General features: G+C 43.3%; 1 protein-coding gene across 1 annotated transcript in view; it reads left to right on the forward strand.

Annotated features, from left to right (window-relative positions):
- LOC141056091 (uncharacterized) overlaps positions 1-8158 on the forward strand; it is a 171677-nt gene extending 163519 nt beyond the window's left edge. Inside the window, exon 9 of the mRNA XM_073552748.1 lies at positions 7207-8158. Within this exon, the coding sequence (XP_073408849.1) occupies positions 7207-7336 (130 nt within the window). The 3' untranslated portion in view covers positions 7337-8158. The remainder of the gene's footprint in view (positions 1-7206) is intronic.
- The last annotated feature ends 11219 nt before the right edge of the window (positions 8159-19377 follow it).

Consider the following 19377-nt stretch of genomic DNA (forward strand, 5'->3'; position numbering starts at 1 on the left):
TCTGGCTACATAAGGCCTCGAACGCTTAGTTTTCTAGGAGTTGGCAAACCGCTTTTAAAGCCAGAGCATCAGGAAAAAGTTTTGTCTTACATTGCTGACTCAGCCTCCAGCTCTATCGCCTCCTCTTCTTCAGTTGTAAAAAGTAAAAGCACTGAGTCGTCATTGGAGGCTCATGTTCATGAACCACACCTTTCCTTGTGTCCTTCACCCCAACCAAGATTGAAGGATGACGCAGGCCATACTACTGATTACTCCATGGAGCTGTTTTCACATACCATGCCTGGATTATCAAGTGAAATGGTGAATTACCCAGGCCATGATGAATCTGACATGGAGTGCACTGATGCACAGCCGCTGATGGATGATTCTGCTGGTACATTCACTCAGAGCACTACATTGTCCTCGCAGTGTACAGAGCCAGATTCTGACCCTGATGAGACTCAGGTGCCCCTTCCCGCACACTATACCACCATACACGGTGCGGTGACACAGAGGAAGGTGCACATGACATAGAAGAGGAGGTGATGGATGACCCAGTTGTTGACCCAGATTGGCATCCATTGGGGGAAGAGGGTGCTGCTTCCAATAGCTCAGATGAGGAGCATCCACAGCAGACATCGACATCGCAACAGCTGTTATCTGGCAGGCCCGGAGCACTCCAAAGACAGGTTCCAAACATCAAAAGAGTTGCTGGACAGCTTGTCCAGAGGGTCAAAACATCACAGCGTGCTAGGCCGCAAAATGTCTGCCAAAGTAGGAAGAGTGCAGTGTGGCACTTTTTTGAACAAAATCCTCATGATCAGGCCAAGGTTATCTGTAAGAAGTGCGCAAAGACCTTTAGCCGAGGGAAAAATCTGAAAAATTTGAATACCAGTTGCATGCTTAGACATTTAACCAGCATGCACTTGCAAGCGTGGACACAACACCAAACCTCAAGTGCCACATGTGCAACTGATCACAACGAAGGTAGTCAGCAACGCTACATTGTTTCCCCCACTGTAAGCCCACCGGTTAGCACAGCAGCAAATGTTGAGGTGTCATTGCAAGGCCACAGCAGTCAGGGAATCCCACTGTTATATCAACGAAAGACTGATTCTAGGCCATCAGAAAGAACACCAACTCCATCACCATCATCAACCCTCTCTCAGTCCGCCCTATACACCGCTACTTCCACCATATGCAGCTCTCAAGTCCAGCTCACCCTCCCAGACGCTATGAGTAGGTCAAGAAAGTACTCAGTCTCTCATCCGCGTACACTGGGTTTGAACGCCCACATTGCCAAACTAATCTCGTTTGAGATGATGCTCTTTCGGTTGGTGGAAAGCACAGCTTTCCGCGAACTCATGGCCTATGCAGTACCACGCTATGACCTACCCAGTCGCCACTTCTTCTCTTGCAAAGCCATCCCAGCCCTCCACCATCATGTGAAAGACCGCATTGTCCATGCACTCAAGCAGTCAGTGAGCGGAAAGGTGCACCTCACAACTGATGCATGGTCCAGTCGGCATGGCCAGGGCCGTTACGTGTCCATCACTGCGCACTGGGTTAATGTGGTGGATGCAGGGTCCACAGGGGACAGCGGTGGTGGGACAGTGCTGCCTAGCCCACGGTATAGGAAACAGTTGGCTGTAGGCGTTCGACCCTCCTCCTCCTCCTCCAGAAGCGAAAGCTCGTCCACAGAGCGCAGTCGTACGAGCACTCCATCTGCAGCTGCCACTGTTGCACACGATGTGTCCCCCTATCGAGCAGCTAGTGGAAAGCGTCAGCAGGCTGTGTTGCAGATGATGTGTTTGGGCAACAGACACACCGCCGAGGTGCTGGCCGAGTACTTGAAGCGACAAACTGAGTCATGGCTGGGCAGTGTACATCTTGAGGCAGGCAAGGTAGTTAGTGATAACGGCCGTAATTTTGTGGCAGCCATAGCCCTTTCAAAACTCAGCCATATACCTTGCTTGGCTCACACCTTGAACCCGGTGGTGCAGTGCTTCCTCAAAAATTATCCAGAGTTAACAGCCCTGCTCCAGAAGGTGCGAAGACTGTGCGCGCACATCCGCCGGCCGCCTGTACACTCCGTTCGTATGCAGAAGCTGCAGCGATTGCTCCACCTTCCCAACCACCGCCTCATTATCGACATTGCAACAAGGTGGAACTCCACCCTGCACATGGTGGAGCGGCTGTGCGAGCAGAGGCAGGCCATAATGCATTTGTGGGAGGATACACGGCCAGGCACTTTGAGAGCAGACATGGAGTTGACAGGTGTGCAGTGGTCGAAGCTGAAAGACCTCTGTAAAGTCCTTCAGTGTTTTGAGGAATGCACACGGCTGGTAAGCGCAGACGACGCCATCCTAAGCATGAGCATCCCACTTATGCGTCTGCTCATGCAAATTTTGACGCACCTTAAGGAGCAGGCGTCTGCAGCCAATGTTGATGAGGAGGAAGAGGAGGAGGGAATCCTTGATGACATTCAGCCATTGTCTGCTCAGGGACCTCTCCTGGACGAGGTGGAGGAAGAAGAGGAGGAGGAGGAGGATGATGGGGATGATTACTTAGGGGAGGAGGATGCATCTCGTGGGGCAAGTGAAAATGTTGGCGTGGCAAGGTCTGGTACAGGGTTTGTGCGTGACTGGAGAGATGTGGATTTGCCAGAAAGTGCTCCTCCAACCAGCACTCGCAGTGCATCATTGACACCGGGAATATTGGCCCACATGTCAGATTATGCCTTGCAGATCCTAAAAAGGGACCCACGCATTGCCAAAATGATGAACGATGACAACTACTGGTTGGCCAGCATCCTGGATCCACGCTATAAAGGCAAATTACAAAACATCATGCCACAGGAGAACCTTGACCTAATATTGGCTAATAAACAAGCAACTCTGGTAAATCGGTTGCTTGAGGCATTCCCAGCACACAGCAGCGGTGATGGTTCTCACACGAGCCGTACGGGCCGGGGGCAGCTTGGCAGAGGTGTTCGTGGTGCACACAGCAGAAGTGGCGTTGGAGACAGGGGTTTCATGACAATGTTGTGGACTGATTTTTCAAGTACCGCTCACACAACTGGTAATACTGCATCGATGGAAAGTGACAGGAGACAGCAGTTGTCAACTATGGTTACAAACTACTTTTCCTCCCATATCGATGTTCTCCCACACAGGTCATTCCCCTTTGACTATTGGGCCGCTAAACTGGACACCTGGCCTGAATTGCCACAATATGCCTTACAGGAGCTCGCTTGCCCAGCTGCAAGTGTGCTATCGGAAAGAGTCTTCAGTGCAGCTGGATCAATCCTGACAGAAAAAAGGACCCGTCTGTCAACCCAAAATGTGGATGATCTAACCTTCATTAAAATGAACCACGCATGGGTTTCCAAGGATTTTGTCCCACCTTCCTCTGATGACACATAGGGTGACAGAAAAATGGCTTGCTTTGGTACACCTCTTCCTGGGAATTGACCTATTTAACCTTTTGCATCAGCTGAATGTCCAACATCAACATATGCCACTTTCTAAAACTACCTAACTGTGCTGCCTCCCCCCCGCATGGCCGGGGTCACCACCTAGCGCACGACACCGTGCGAGTGCCGTTGCCCTGGACAGGTGGGTAGGCCGACTCTTGGGCACGGGCACTGGTACAGGGTCCTTCATAGTGCAATCAAGTGTCTCTGACGGTGGTGGTGCACACCCGCCGTCAGACACACCGCCGTACTATGAGGGGCCCAGTGCCAGTACCGACGCCCACGAGTGGGCCCCCCTTGCTTGGGCAGGGCCCCAGCATTTGCAATCTTTACCTCTCCCTGCTCCTCCGCTGTGTAGTCTGGGCCGTCAAATCCATACTGTGCCTGACACCGTCTGAGCCTGCCTCCTGATGTATAGACATATATTTTAAATGTGTACGCTATCCATACATGTTATCCGGGGAAACGGTACCCTTTCTAACCTTTGTGCAATCACGTGCAATCCATACTGGGCCTAACACCGTCTGAGCCTGCCTCCTGAGACATATATTTTGAACGTGTTCGCTATCCATACATGTTATCTGGGGATACGGTACCCTTTCTCACCTTTGTGCAATCACGTGTAATCCATACTGGGCGTGAGAACGGCTGGCGAGCTGTTAAGCAAGCTACAGCACCTGTGGTTTGCACACGTAAGTTTTTCATTTTTTCAGGAATGACGGTTAGGCCTAATTCCGGAACTGTGGTTGACCTGCACTTACTGGGAAATCATTGTTCGCGGGTAATAATTGTAATCAGTGATCCCCATCACTAACATTGTTCAGCGGGTTATCTGCACCTGTAAGCGACAAACGCTGGCCTTTTCAGTGTAGCGCACATGCAGCCACGGACATGTAAGGGCATGACACACCAGTTATTGGCCAATCTCATGTGTCAGAGCCTCACGTGTCCCTCTAGTAAGCCGGACTCGGACCGCGGGGCATGACGGAGTCTCGTTCGTACATTCCTTTAAGGTTCAGCTTTGCAACCATACTGCCCACGTAAAACAAACACTTTGCCTTCATGAACGCTGTTTGGAGGGTCATGACTCGTGGGAATAACGCTGCCCAATCAGTTAACCTGCTAGAGAGATCCTTCGTTGCTCCCAAGCATGACATCACACTCCCTAGGAAGAAGGTAATGCCACTGTGGTGACCGTACTCCTGGGGGCGACACAAGTGCACTGATGCCCAGCCACTGCTCGATGAATCTGCTGGTACATTGACCCAGACCACTACATTCCCCTCGCACGCTGCACGACCTGAATCTGACCCTGATGAAACTCAGGTTACCCTTCCCATATACAGTTCCATCTTACACAGTGACAAAGAGGAAGCTGCAGATGAAAGTGCAGGTTCGGCCCACCCGCCATCAGACACACCACCGTACTATCAGGGGCCCTGTGCCAGTGCCATCGCCAACGAGTGGGCCCCCTTGCTTGCCCAGGATCACAGCACTTGCAAAGTTGAAATACTGTGCAGTGAGATGGAAGATGGGGACGACGAGGAATCCAGACAAGTACAGGGATTCCCTAGCGAGGAGACTTATTTGATTGTTTTCAATGTTGGGACAGCAATTTTTGGGGAGCACTATACTCTGGAGAATGATAGATGGGGCCCACCATACACTGGAACATTCCAAAGGTGGACATCAGACACTGGAGCAGCATTTACAGGGCCCATTATACACTAGAGCATTAGAAATGGGGCCCATTATGTTTGGAGCATTATTTGGGCCCATAAGACAGTGGAGCTTCATCCATGGGGACCAACATATACTGTAGCATTATTTGGAGCTCATCATATACTGTTTCAAACATTATATGGGACCAATGATTCTGTATGGAGAAATAGATGGGCCTCGTCATGAGATGTAAAAAGTGAGGTATTTTTCATTGTACTATACCGCTATTTCTCTGCCGTATCGGAGCATGATGAGTTGTGGTATGTGTTAAAGGGGCGCTCTTTCGCCCAGGGCACATGAAAACCTGGAGCCAGCCCTCCCCCCCACAACTTTAGCCAAATAACCCCCATTTTTCAGTGCGTAACTTGTATTATGAAGTTAATTAAGGTTGACAAGCTTAAGTAAGAAGAATTGATGCTTTTGGCATTCAAATGGGCACTGTAGGTGTGTTTCCTGTCCTCCTCTCACTGCCGACTTTTATTCCCCATTGACTTACATTGAGTTTCGTGTTTCGGGACGACCCCGACTTTTCCCTATAATCGGACGATCTTGCTCGACCCGACTTTTGGAAAAGTCGGGTTTCACGAAACGAAACGCGACCCTAAAAAACCAAAAGTCGCTCAACTCTACTGTGTATCTTAAAGCATAATGTGAACAACCAAGGGATCATTGCTCCAAGGTCCGTTGGGAAGTAAGAAAGTAAAAGCTTACTTTATAAAAGTACAAACTAACCTCAAAATATACGGTACCTATTAAATTAATTAATAAAAAAAATATTTTTTAAAATAAAGTTAACCATAAAAAAATACATAGTTGGTTATGTCGATAGAATAAACCAGCCATAGAATGAAGTTAAAGAAAAATATATTGCTTGGTCCTGAACGTACAATATAGATTGGTCTTCAAAGGGTTTAAACAAAATAACCACTCAAACTATTTTTTGCTTTCTGCCCCTTTAGCAGTTTCCTTTACAAACTGGCATTTGTTTGTTCTGTCTTTCACATCGACTTATGTGAAAGTCTATTCTTATATTTGCAATTCTGCAATTTGGCAACTAAATAAAACAGATTGTCAAATTTTAGACAGGTTGTAGCCACATGCGAGATATATTTGAGTCCACCATGATGACAAAACCATGTCTGACCTCGGCCCAAAAATCCAGCTTGGATCTTTTACAACAACTTAATTCCAGCTCACCCAGTTGCTCTATGCTCATCCACCTGGGGCTCAGACACCGGCCTCACCTTGGCCTCACATCAAGGATAATAGAAAAAAATTGGAGTCCAGCTCAGTAGGACTGGATTTTCCTTCTCTTTATATTTTTCAAGAGAAATTATAGTACATACAAAAGAAAATTTTCATGGCTGACGAGTCATGAGCAAGACTGCTTAGTGCCGTCGAAACGCGTCGACTGGGTCATGTCGACCATGAAAATTTTCTTTTGTATGCACTATAATTTATTTTGAAAAATATAAAGAAAAGGAAAATCCAGTCCTATTGAACCAGACTCCAATTTTTTCTATTATCCTTGGATGTTTTACGCATTTTGAATTGCAGCCCTGGGTCACAATGCGACTTCATAGGCAATCATTAGGCGTAATGTTACAATGTGACCGTTCTCTTCCATTTACATGATGCATATGGCAGTGTATCTTTGGTCTTAATGATCAGCACTTCCAAAAGAGTCCAGGTAATAAACTCGTGCACTTCGGAATACAATTGTTTAAAAGGACATTTAAAAATAAGAGACATGTTTTGTGAAATAGCATTAAGTGTGCATAAAAAATATGCATTTTGTATCAGGAGGTGAGAGGCGCTGCTGACATGGCACTGACAGTCTCCTGCAAGGTATCAGCAGGTTTTGTTCACCTGATCTATTAATTTAATTAAGACACAGGTACAATACCAGCCATCCATCCATGTGACCTGGCCAGTAGCCATAGATGCAGTGCTGGCAGCACATTCTCTTCATGGGGACATGAGGCGATGGACAACTTTAATTTTTATTTGTGTATTTTCTTTCTATTCAGGTTCAAGTTCAAGGTGCAGTCACCAGAACGTTGCACATTAATGACTAAATCCGGTTATTATCAGGATGATTGCAATAGAAAATACGGAACACTATGTCTAAAGAAGGCTGCAAGGATTGATCTAAGCTAGTGCAAAGTGGCCTCAACCACTCAAAGTACCCCTTCAGAAACCGGTGTGAATGAAGCCGTAAAAGGTTGTTATCATGTTCAACATTTATGACACGTCCATAGGATTTGTCTTGAATCTCGCCGTTACTAGCATCAAGCTAGCACATAACACATAATATTATGGCATTGGAGATGCATTTAACTAAACCCCAATTGTGTGGTTTCATCATGTTTCATCATGTTTCCTGACAAGATGAGTGGACAAGTAATTCTATAACAAAACTTCAGATCTGTATAGTATCTTGATGTTTATTTGTCCACATTTACAATTGTTAATGATGTACAAATATCAAAGGGTTTGTCGAAGAAAAAATGGCTTAGTGTATATAAAAAAAATAAACGAAGCTACATTCACCCACCGGCACCTATTGGGATCCAGCACTCATGATCTATGTTTGCACTGGAAGGAAGTCGATACCATTTAAAGTTCCAGTCGTGGTGAAGTGACTTCATTAGCACATCAACGGTGACATCAGCGAGACCATGATGCTGAAGAGAGATGACCATGGTGGCCAAACAAGGTCCCAGGGGTCACTTTGAATGATGAGGATTTTTTTCCAGTGTAAATGAAGGCGATGGAGCAACCTGCACTGTATCCCAGTAAGTGCCCATGGGTGAATCTATCTTCATTTATTATTGTTTACTGGTTAAATATTAATTAACTCCTGTAACTCTTTTAAGCTCTTAGCTAAGCTTACTTAAGGTACCGAAGATCACAACAGACTCTTGACCACAGAAATGATGATTTTCAACAAAGAGCCTTACTGTAAATAAATAAATCTTTATCTACTGTAATTGGCGTGTTCTTTAACTTCTGCACTTCTTATATCCATTTCCTTGTAGTTATAAACTTTTGTTTTCCAACAACCACAGTGCCAAAATTACTTAGGCCAATATTTTATTACACTAAGGTAAGCTTAATCTTTCTCTTCAGATGTTTGTTGAATGTGGACAACGATCTGCAGCCCATGTCTCTCGAGCTGTTGTGGAGTTACATCTCGCAGCAGGTATTAGTAATAAGGCTTATAGATCCTAAAGGAGCCCCCTTCATTCCAAAGACTAGTTTGGTAGATGTTTTGTGACATGGAGCCCAAAAAATACTAACACAAGTGGAGCCTTTCTTAAAATGTCAAAGATAACTTCCCAGCTAACTATACAAATTTAATGGCTTTTGCTTTGTTGAAGGGACCCTGTCACTAGGTTTTCCCCCATAAAGTGCGGCCAGCATCTTTAAGCCCTATTTTACTGCATACTAGTCTGCCCTAGGCAAGGAACAAAAAAAGACCATTTAATATACTCACAGACAACATGGTCCGGTTCGATTGGCGTCTCTGGTCTTGATCTCTTCTTCTGGTCTCCTCTCTTCTTGTGATCACTCTCCTACTCTGCTTTGTGTGGATGATTTGTCTTACATCACCCATACAGTGTCCTCCATTGCTCTCATTCCTGCTGCGGGAGAGGCAAAGTACCGTAGTGCACATGCAGCAGGAAAGGCCAAAGAGCACCAATGACCTGTAGGTAAAGCCAATGCATGTACACCACAGTGCTTTGCGCTTCTCGCAGCAGAGCTGAGAGAAGTGCGCCTGGGCAGGAGCGTGATTGGAGACACTGTGTGGATAACATAGGACGCATCATCCACACAAAGCAGGGAAGAAAAATGGCTATCGTAAGAAGAGAGTAGACTTTGGATCAAGACCAGAGATGCATTATGTTTAGGCCAATGTTTTATATATTATGCAGGGTCTTATCAAAGCCGATTGTATTTTATGAACTTCTACATTCTGTTGTAGAAGTGATTTTGATGGATGTGCAAATATTTTGAAATTTTAATTATCCAGGTTTGTCTAATTTTTCCCAGAAATTTTATTTACAACAAATTGATTTCCAGCATATCGTAAGTACTTCAAAGCATCCAATTGTCTTGTAAGGGAGTGGCAGGCTCCTTCGGTTGCACCCTCTCCTCCTTCTTTGTGACCTCCCATGCACTTAGAATAAATATGTTATGACACTGTTTATGTTTGTCTTACTGTATCTGGTAACATGGGTATTGATGTACAATGTCTATGTTTGGTTATGTGGTGAAGCCATAATGTATGTGATGGTCTCCTGATATCTGTAATGAACCTTTGTACAGATGTGATGTTTCCCTTTAAATGTTACTGTTACTAGCTCAGGGACAGCGATAAATAATAGGGGGCAGGGCCAGCTACAGTAAGGCTACAGGAAACTGTGGTTTTGGAGGGAGTTCTGACTGGAGCTGGGAAGAAGGCAGATGTATGTTGGACAGAGCACTGCCAGGGCCTCCTTGAGTGGAAGGTGCTGTTGCCCTGTAAGAAGGCCTCCTTAAGTGGAAGGCGCTGCTGCTCTATAGAAAAGAAGGACTGTGGCTGCAAGTAGGTCAGGAATTACAGTACAGGCCCCAGGATCTTCGAAGGGCCCCCACTTCTGTAGGGCTCCGCCCGGTGTGTGGGATTCACCTGGACTTACCTGCTTCATTCGCTGTGGGTGCGGCCGGAGTATGCGCTAGTGACAGCCATGAATATCAGTACGGTATTCATGACTTGTAAATTAAAAGTTTGTTTTGTTCCTGTTGGAATGTAGCTGCCTCCTGGATCCTGCTTCTGAATCACTGTGGCATGGATAGAGGGTAATCTAGAATTACAGGATTTTGCTATACCCATTTTTGTCTGTAAGCCGGGAGACCCAAGGAGAGGACTCATTGAACGTCACCCAGTGAACTCTAGTGGAGTATTGTCGCTTTAAATATTCGGGCCCGACTACAACATTCCCCCTGGTCTGCCCGGATCTTACATTTTCGTAGGACTTTATTGAACCATTTTCGAGCCCTTCAACCCAAACACAGGCTAAGTAATGTCAAAGTGACCTCACATCTATGGCTATGGGTAAATCGATGGTAACTGTTCTTCATTGCTGTGCTGCCACTCACAAACTGTAATTTTTGTTCTGTATTTTATGGCTTTCTCTCCCTATGTCTTTTGCTAAGCCCTGAGCTGTCACCTCCTCTTAATTTTCAGATTCACCACAAAGCGTCTGCTGCATTCCCTGCCTCTACTTTTATACAGGCAATGATAGTCCCTTTTTATTGGCTCTGCTATACCATGCGATGTGATTGCTGCAGTGTATTATGGCAAAGGTTGGGTGGTTTGCATGTGAGGTCATATGAGCCTTCTATGGGGGATACAATCTTCTACTTGGTGTAAATTATTGTGTACCAATATTTTTTGGTGATTTCCATGAATCGAAAACAAGCATAGCCCAGAAAACTTCCTAAAATTACATGTGAATTCGATGTGGTTCTGTTTTCCCTTTACATCTGGAATCAACATATTTAATTGGGCCTAAGACGCACCCACTGAAATAGTTAGCACTTGATACATTTTTTCTATATTTGAACCCCCTATACTCCCTTGTGTTTTGTAGCCTATGTTGGGCTGACTGAATGGATGACTGAATGTTATGCCCATGTGGCAGGTGACAGTTGGCTATATTGCAGTTTTTTTCTCTCCTTATGAGGTGTGTATTTTATCGTCATAGTATCCTCGCCGAGTGCAATAGGCCCACCTCCAGGAAGCTCCCTCAGTTTGTTTTGCAAGCCAAGGACTCTTTAATTAATAGGAGCTGAGAGCTCTGATGTTGGGGTGGCACTCATCCTCCTGAGTACTTTATGAAGCAGAGGCTGAAAATACAAATCACACCATCCTTTCTTCTTTTTGGTGTGGCACTAAATAAAGTTTGAAAGTATCTAATGATTTTACATAGTTTTGAAGGCTGAAGGAAGACCTTATGTCCATCTAGTTCAGCCTATTTTTAGTGCAGTTGTTCTGCATTGTTGATCCTGGGGAAGGCAAAAAACCCACAGAGTAAAGCCAATTTTCTCCATAGGGAAAATAATTCCTTCCCCTAAGCTGCGTCACCCATCTACCTATAATATTCTGTTATTCGTAACCTTCTATACTGTTACTCACAAGAAAAGCATCCATTCCTTTCTTAAATTCATTCAGTGAGTTGGCCATCACCACTTCCTCAGGAAGAGAATTCCAGAGCCTCACTGCTCTTACCGTGAAGAACCCTCTTCTATGCCGGTGCAGAAATTGTCTTTCCTCCAATCGAAGAGAATGCCCCCTTGTTCTTGTCACAGTCCTTGGTACAAACAGTTCATTGGAGAGATCTCAGTATTGCCCTCTGATATACTTGTACATATATATTAAGTCTCCCCTAAGTCTTCTCTTTTCTAGAGTAAATAGACATAATTTTGATAACCTTTCTGGGTATTGTAGTGAACCAACTCCATTTATCATTTTAGTAGCCCGCCTTTGAACCCTTTCAAGTTCAGTAATGTCTTTCTTGAGCACCGGCGTCCAAAATTGCACACAATACTCCAAGTGTGGTCTGACGAGTAATTTGTACAGAGGGAGAATTATGTTTTCATCTCGTGTCCCCAGACCTTTTCTAATGCATCCCATGACCCTATTTGCTTTGGTGGCAGCTGCCTGACACTGGGCACTCCAATTTAGCTTCTTATTGACTAAGATGCCTAAGTCTTTTTCCATGTCTGATTTCCCCAGCAGTTTCCCATTTAGTAAGTAATTGCAGCATCTGTTTCTCCTTCCCATGTGCATAACCTTACACTTATCTGTGTTAAACCTCATTTGCCATTTTCAGCCCATTTCCCCAATTTACTCAAATCTGTCTGTAGTTGCAAACTGTCCTCCTTTGTGTTAACTACCTTAGGCTACTTTCAGACTTGCTTTGTTTTGCAGCGCGTTTTTCCCGCAAAAAAAGCATGGAAAAAACGCATACAAATGCATACAAATGCTGCGTTTTTTTCAAGCATTTTTATGAGCATTCATGAAAAAAACGCAGCGTTTTTATGCGTTTGTATGCATTTTTAGTGCGTTTTTACCGCTTTGCGGTTTTTTCCAACATTAGTTGGCCCCTCACACTAACCCAAACCATGACTTTACTAACCCTAACCCTAACCCGTAACCAAACCATACCCTATCCCTAACCCTGACCCTAACCCTAACCCTTAACCAAACCATACTAACCCTAACCTTTAACCAAACCCTACTAACCCTAACCCAAACCCTAACTAACTCTAAACCCTAACCCTTAACCAAACCATACTAACCCAAACCCTAACCCTAACCCTTAACCAAACCCTACTAACCCTAACCCAAACCCTAACCCTAAACCCTAACTAACCCTAAACCCTAACCCTTAACCAAACCATACTAACCCTAACCCTAAACCCCCTTAACTAACCCTATCTCTAACCCAAACCCCTAATTTCCATTGTCTAACCAATGGTCAACAAAAAACGCATGCACAAACAAACGCATACATGAGCATGCCAATGCGCACATATGTGCACCCATAGACTTATAATGGGTGTCTTGCTGTAAAAAAACGCATTGCGCGCATACGTTTTTTTGAGGCAAGTCGGACGCCCAAAAAATGCAACAGGATGCATTTTGTGCGCCCGAGCGCACAAAAAAACGCATGCGTGTAAAAACGCATGTGTATGCGCACATAAGCGCATCCCATGCAAAATATAGGGAAAAAAAGCGCATGCGTTTTTTAGCGCTAAAATACAGCGCAAAAAAACGCAAGTGTGAAACCAGCCTTACATAGTTTTATATCATCTGCAAATACTGATATTTTACTGTGTAAGCCATCCACTAGATCATTAATAAATATATTAACCCCTTTCCTTCATTGGACGTAATATTCCGTCCATGTGCCCTGGGCCCTAGTTACCATGGACGGAATATTACGTCATAGCGATAAGCGGCACCCACGTGGTGAGCGCCGCTTATCGCGGCTGGGTGTCAGCTAATTATCATAGCTGACACCTGGCACAATGTGTCAGGGGCGGTCACGGACCGCCCCCGACACGTTAACCCCTTGTACACCGCGATCAAACACGATTGCGGTGTACCGAGGGGTTAAAGGGAAGCATCAGCAGGGAGGGGGCTCCCTCTGTGCTTCCCTGAGCCCCCCACGGCAGCGCAATGTGCAGCGCTGCTGCGGGGGTCTCCTTTCCTGCAGGTCCCCGGATCCAATATGGCGGCGGGGACCTGCAGGAAGCTGGCTTCCTCAGTGCCTGCAAAGCGCAGGCAAGAAGGAAACCTGCACACTGCCTGTGACAGATTGCTGATCTGTCACAGCGATCTGTGATGTGACAGATCAGCGATCTGTCACAGGACAGTTATGTCCCCTCTGGGACATTGTAATAAAGTAAAAAAAAAAAGAAAAAAAGTGTAAAAATAATTTTAAAAAAACGCTAAATAAATTCAAGAAAAAAAAAATATTCCCCAATAAATTCATTTTTTGAAAACGTCATCTTGTCCCGCAAAAAACAAGCTACCACACAGCATCATCAGCAAAAAAATAAAAATGTTATAGCTCGCAGAATAAAGCGATGCAAAAATAATTATTTTTTTATGTAAAATAGTTTTCATTGCATAAAAGCACCAAAACATATTAAAAGACCTAAATGAGGTATCGCTGTAACCGTACTGACCCGAAGAAGAAAACAGCTTTATCAATTTTATCGCACGCGGAACGGCGTAAACACACCACCCAAAAGAAATTCATGAAACGCTGGTTTTTGTCAATTCTGTGACCCAAAAAACAAAATAAAAATTGATCAAAAAATGTCACGTGCCCGAAAATGGTACCAATAAAAACGTCAACTCGTCCCGCAAAAAATAAGACCTTACATGACTCGGTGGGTCAAAATACGGAAAAATTATAGCTCTCAATATGTGGTGATGCAAAAACTATTTTTACAATAAAAAGCGTATTTTAGCGTGTGACAGCTGCCAAATATAAATACCGCCATAAATAGTAAATCAAACCCCCCCCGTTATCACCCCCCTTAGTTAGGGAAAAATAATAAAATTTAAAAAATGTATTTCCATTTTCCCATTAGGGTTAGGGCTAGGGCTAGGGTTAGGGTTAGGGCTAGGGTTAGGGTTTAGGGCTAGGGTTAGGGGTGTGTTGGGGTTAGGGTTGGAGTTAGAATTGGGGGTTTCCACTATTTGCACACATCAGGTGCTCTCCAAACGCAACATGGCGTCTGATCTCAATTCCAGCCAATTCTGTGTTGGTCCTTCCCTTCCAAGCTCTACCATACGCCCAAACAGTGCTTTACCCCCACATATGGGGTATTAGCCTACTCAGGACAATTTGCAAAACAACTTTTGGGGTCCAATTTCTCCTGTTGCCCTGAGGAAAATAAAAAATTGGGGGCAAAAATATAATTTTTGTGGAAAAAAAAATGATTTTTTTATTTTCACGCCTGGGCGTTATAAACTTCTGTGAAGCCCTTGGGGGTTCAAAGTGCTCACCACACATCTAGATAAGTTCCTTGGGGGGTCTAGTTTCCAAAATGGGGTCATTTGTGGGGGGATTCCACTGTTTTGGTACATCAGGGGCTTTCCAAACGCGACATGGTGTCCGATCTCAATTCCAGCCAAAATCGTCAAATGGCGCTGCTTCCCTTCCGAGCTCTGCCATGCGCCCAAATAGTGGTCTACCCCCACATATGGGGAATCAGCGTACTCAGGACAAATTGCACAATAACTTTTAGGGTCCTGTTACCCTTGGGAAAATAAAAATTGGGGGTGAAAAGATCATTTTGTGGAAAAAATTTGATTTTTTAATTGTATCGCTGTACGCTATAAACTTCAGTGAAGCCCTTGTGGGTTCACAGTTCTCACCACATATCTAGATAAGTTCCTTGGGGGGTCTAGTTTCCAAAATGGGGTCACTTGTGGGGAGTTTCCACTGTTTAGGTACATCAGGGGCTCTCCAAACGTGACATGGCGTCCGATCTGAATTCCAGCCAATTTTGCATTGTAAAAGTCAAACGGTGCTCCTTCCCTTCTGAGCTCTGCCATGCGCCGAAACAGTGGTTCCCCCCACATATCAGGTATCAGCGTACTCAGGATAAATTGCACAATAATTCTTGCAGTCCAATTTCTCCTGTTACCCTTGGTAAAATAAAAAAAATTCAACCTGAAGTATTTTTTTTGTGAAAAAAAGTTAAATGTTAATTTTTTTTTAAATATTCAAAAAATTCCTGTGAAGCACTTGAAGGGTTAATAAACTCCTTGAATGTGGTTTTGTGCACCTTAAAGGGTGCAGTTTTTAGAATGGTGTCACTTTTGGGTATTTTCTATTATATAGACACCTCAAAGTGGCTTCAAATGTGATGCGGTCCGTTAAAATAAAATGGTGTTGCAAAAATGAGAAATCGCTGGTCAACTTTTAACCCTTATAACTTCTTAACAAAAAAAAATTTTGGTTCCAAAATTGTGCTGATGTAAAGTAAATATGTGGGAAATGTTACTTATTAAGTTTTTTGTGTGCCGTATCTCTGTGATTTAAGGGCATAAAAATTCAAAGGTGGAAAATTGCGAAATTTTCAAAATTTTCGCCAAATTTCCATTTTTTTCACAAATAAACGCAAGTTATATGAATGAAATTTTACCACTAACATGAAGTACAATATGTCACGAGAAAACAATGTCAGAATCACCGGAATCCATGGAAGCGTTCCAGAGTTATTACCTCATAAAAGGACAGTGGTCAGATTTGTAAAAATTGGCCCGGGAGTTAACGTGCAAACCACCCTTGGTAGTGAAGGGGTTAAATAGTAGGGGGCCCAATACAGAACCCTGTGGTACCCCACTAGTAACCCTGGCCCAATCTGAGTATTTTAAGACATTCTCTTTCTGTGCTGATAAGGCCTCATTCAGATATCAGTGTATCAAATTCATCAAAATGTCAATGAAGTTCGTCAAAATTTGTCTTATTTCTGTTCCTAACTATTAATGAGACTTTTTGAGTAAAAAGTCGCAACTTTCACTGATGCACTTGCGTCTTTTTCAAAAGTAGCAAAAGAAGAATCAGACAAAAACATCTGGAAACTCTAAACTTTGCCCACAGTGGCGACCTAAAAAAAAGGCAAACTCATATAAAATAGATTTGGAAAAAGGTGCAAATGGAAAAAAAAATTGATGCTAAAAAAAAGACATAAAACACCAAAAACTCCAAAATTAAAAAAAAAACTGGCGCAACTGCTAATTGATCGGGCCTACAGTCATTCTTCATTTCCAGTCTTGTTGCTTGGCTAATTTGTTTTCTTGTACAGATTACAGATTCGCAATCTGGATTTTAATGACCCCCAGCAAATTTTCTTGGTTCTCCAACAATGTCAACTTGTGCTGTGTTGTCAACAATTGGATGAATTGGTGAGGAGGAAACATTTGGTGTGGAAACACTGTGACATCTCACTTCCAGATTACATAGTACAAGGAGTGTACAAAGATTCTAGTGATGCTCATGCACCTGTATCGATGATGATGATGTCTTGGATAAAACCATTTGATCAGTCTTCAATAAAGGATATTAAGGATATACTTTAGGAAAAAAAACAGAAAAGGTACACAGTTTGTGATCTTATGATAAATGTATCTGGGTGACTTCTCAGCTTTTATTGTAATTATAAGCTGTGTGTTCTGTTTACTTTTTGTACTTCACTAGTTTGACTTATGAGGAGCTGAAAGAAGCAGTGAAACAGCAGATATATTTTCTCCTTAGATTAAATAAATGGGCAGAAAAAGGAGAAAACTTGCGTAAAGCAACAGCTACATAAGCCTATGCTGGTGACATCAGTATATTAGCTTATGTTTGCTTCCCCCTGCCAGGAACTGTGTATGCCTGACCATCAGCTGCAACATCTCTGCATGGTAGGATACAGCTAATTACATAGGTTACATCAGGAGGCATTTCTAGGTTTGTCTCTGCTCAGCAACATATTTTTTTAAACACTTCCAATTACGAGACTGCTTGGTTTTCCATGATCTATTGATTACATTTGTTCTTTTGTTTGTGGGGCAACCCCTTTATTTATGGATTTGGTGGTCAAAAGGGTCAAAAAGTCTATACCGAAAGTAAAAAAAAGTATAGCTCTACCTCAGGCAGACAAGTCATACGACTTATACCTTGGTTCTCCAACATAGTTTTAAAAATCAACCAATAGTTGGATGAATTGATAGAGAGGTTTTGTGACAAAAAAGGATAGTCTCTTCCTCAAATTCCCAGGAGGTCCACCATAATCTCCTTTTCCAGTAATGACTCTACCAAAGATCCAGATAGAAGAAACCCTTTAATGAAACAAGGGGAATGACGTCTAATGTCAAAAGCCTTCCAGAAGCGAGTTGTCTGCATTTGATCTTGTCCTGATGGTAAGCTGCAGGCAAAGAGTCTTAGATTCTTGATATTTTTTGAGTGGGCTATAGGATAAGATTGGATAAGATTTAACAGATGTCCAAGCAACAGATTCGTAGTTATGCCCTATATAGGATTTCCTGTAAAACTGATTTTTTTTTAGAGAAATAACTAGGAAAACTTCTGCTGAAACAAGCTCTTCATGAAGTCCACCATTCTAAAGTAGTCCAGAGGATCTACTTGTTTGTTTTCTTAATTCCAACGCTGGAGGATACCTGAAGAAGTATAATGGACTAACAGATATTGATAATGCTTTATTCAATTAAAATGGTTTTGAATGAAGACCATCTAGTTGGGCATCTCGATTGATCATCTGACAATGATATCAAATTTCGTCGATCAATCTCAAGGATGCCTAACTGCAAGAGGTGCTAGAGGAATCGGATTGTTGTTCCAAGTAGATGTTTGATTCATCTAAAGTCATCTACTGTTCCAGTGTACCTCCACATGCCTCTAATTCCAGCTGTTGTGCCAGTAAGTTTTGAACGCAACCACAGACGACATTGCCTGCAGCAGGCACAGCTGGTGGAATGAAAAAGAATTGCTATGGAACCAACAGAGCATCAGCACTGAAGCAGTTGTGGATTTTTTAAGGAAAAAAAAGGAGTTTGGTTCCCTGTATTACTGCTCTCAGTAACATAAATAATGAAAGTGCTGCGGAATATGTCGGCGCTATAGAAATAAAATTTATTATTATTATTATAATAGTTTTTGTTAAATAGTGTAACTTTTAATGACTTACAAACATAAAATGTTATGTTAAACAGTAACATTTTTGGACAATTTTTGTCTTTTCATCCAACGTGATATAACAATAAAGGTACTGGTTATTTTTAAGCAACCAGGTGCCTGGTAGGAAATGCCTGCAGATAGTAAACCAGATAAACCATTCCTTATGGTTTATATGTGGTATAAATGTTTTATTACTGGGAAATGTATATGAAGAAGACACTGTTCTTTGATGCTTCATGTGAGTGATGGGTACGTAGGCGGAATGGGGTCACAATTGCAGGTTGCCAAAAGGATATCCAGAGCATTTAATGAGAGAAGGACTGTGATTAGGGGTTAGAATGTATAGATGTTACTTAAGGAAGGTGTGTGACAGAGAGGTGTTAGCTAAACTGAATATGCCTGTAGGTGCAATGAAAGTTGTCAAGATGTGCTGAGGGATGCTGAAATCACAGAACCTGCAAAGTAAGATATGTGATAATTGTGCTAATGGCTATAGAAACAGTGAGTCAACTGATGACAATCCGTGAGGCAACCTCAGCAGCTTTGGAACCCTTTTCTCCAATTATTGACACCATAAAGTGACGCATTGACTGACCACACCAGCCAGCCCACACTGCCATCTGTGGCGAGTTAGCAAGAACAGCAACACAGACTGAAGCCAAGAAAGAAATGTGGTGACGTAGACAGATACAGTGATAGAAACTGTGGCCTTAAACACTGTGTGGTGGTGTGGCCAGAGACAGGCTTGAGATGGAAAGAAAACTGTTGATTGGACTGCAAATCTTAAACCGAGATGAAAACTACATTTATGACTGAGAGATTCAATGTGAACTATTCCACTTGTAATTACACTTCATGTTGTTCCATGATAATTTCTCTGAACTAGGTCAGCAGAACTGCAATCAGCATAAGTAGGGGACACTCTTGAGAGTTGTATTCAACTGTTAA

This window comes from Dendrobates tinctorius, unplaced genomic scaffold (assembly GCF_039654945.1).
Source record: "Dendrobates tinctorius isolate UK_male_01 unplaced genomic scaffold, ASM3965494v1 ptg000196l, whole genome shotgun sequence".
Lineage (NCBI taxonomy): Eukaryota > Metazoa > Chordata > Amphibia > Anura > Dendrobatidae > Dendrobates > Dendrobates tinctorius.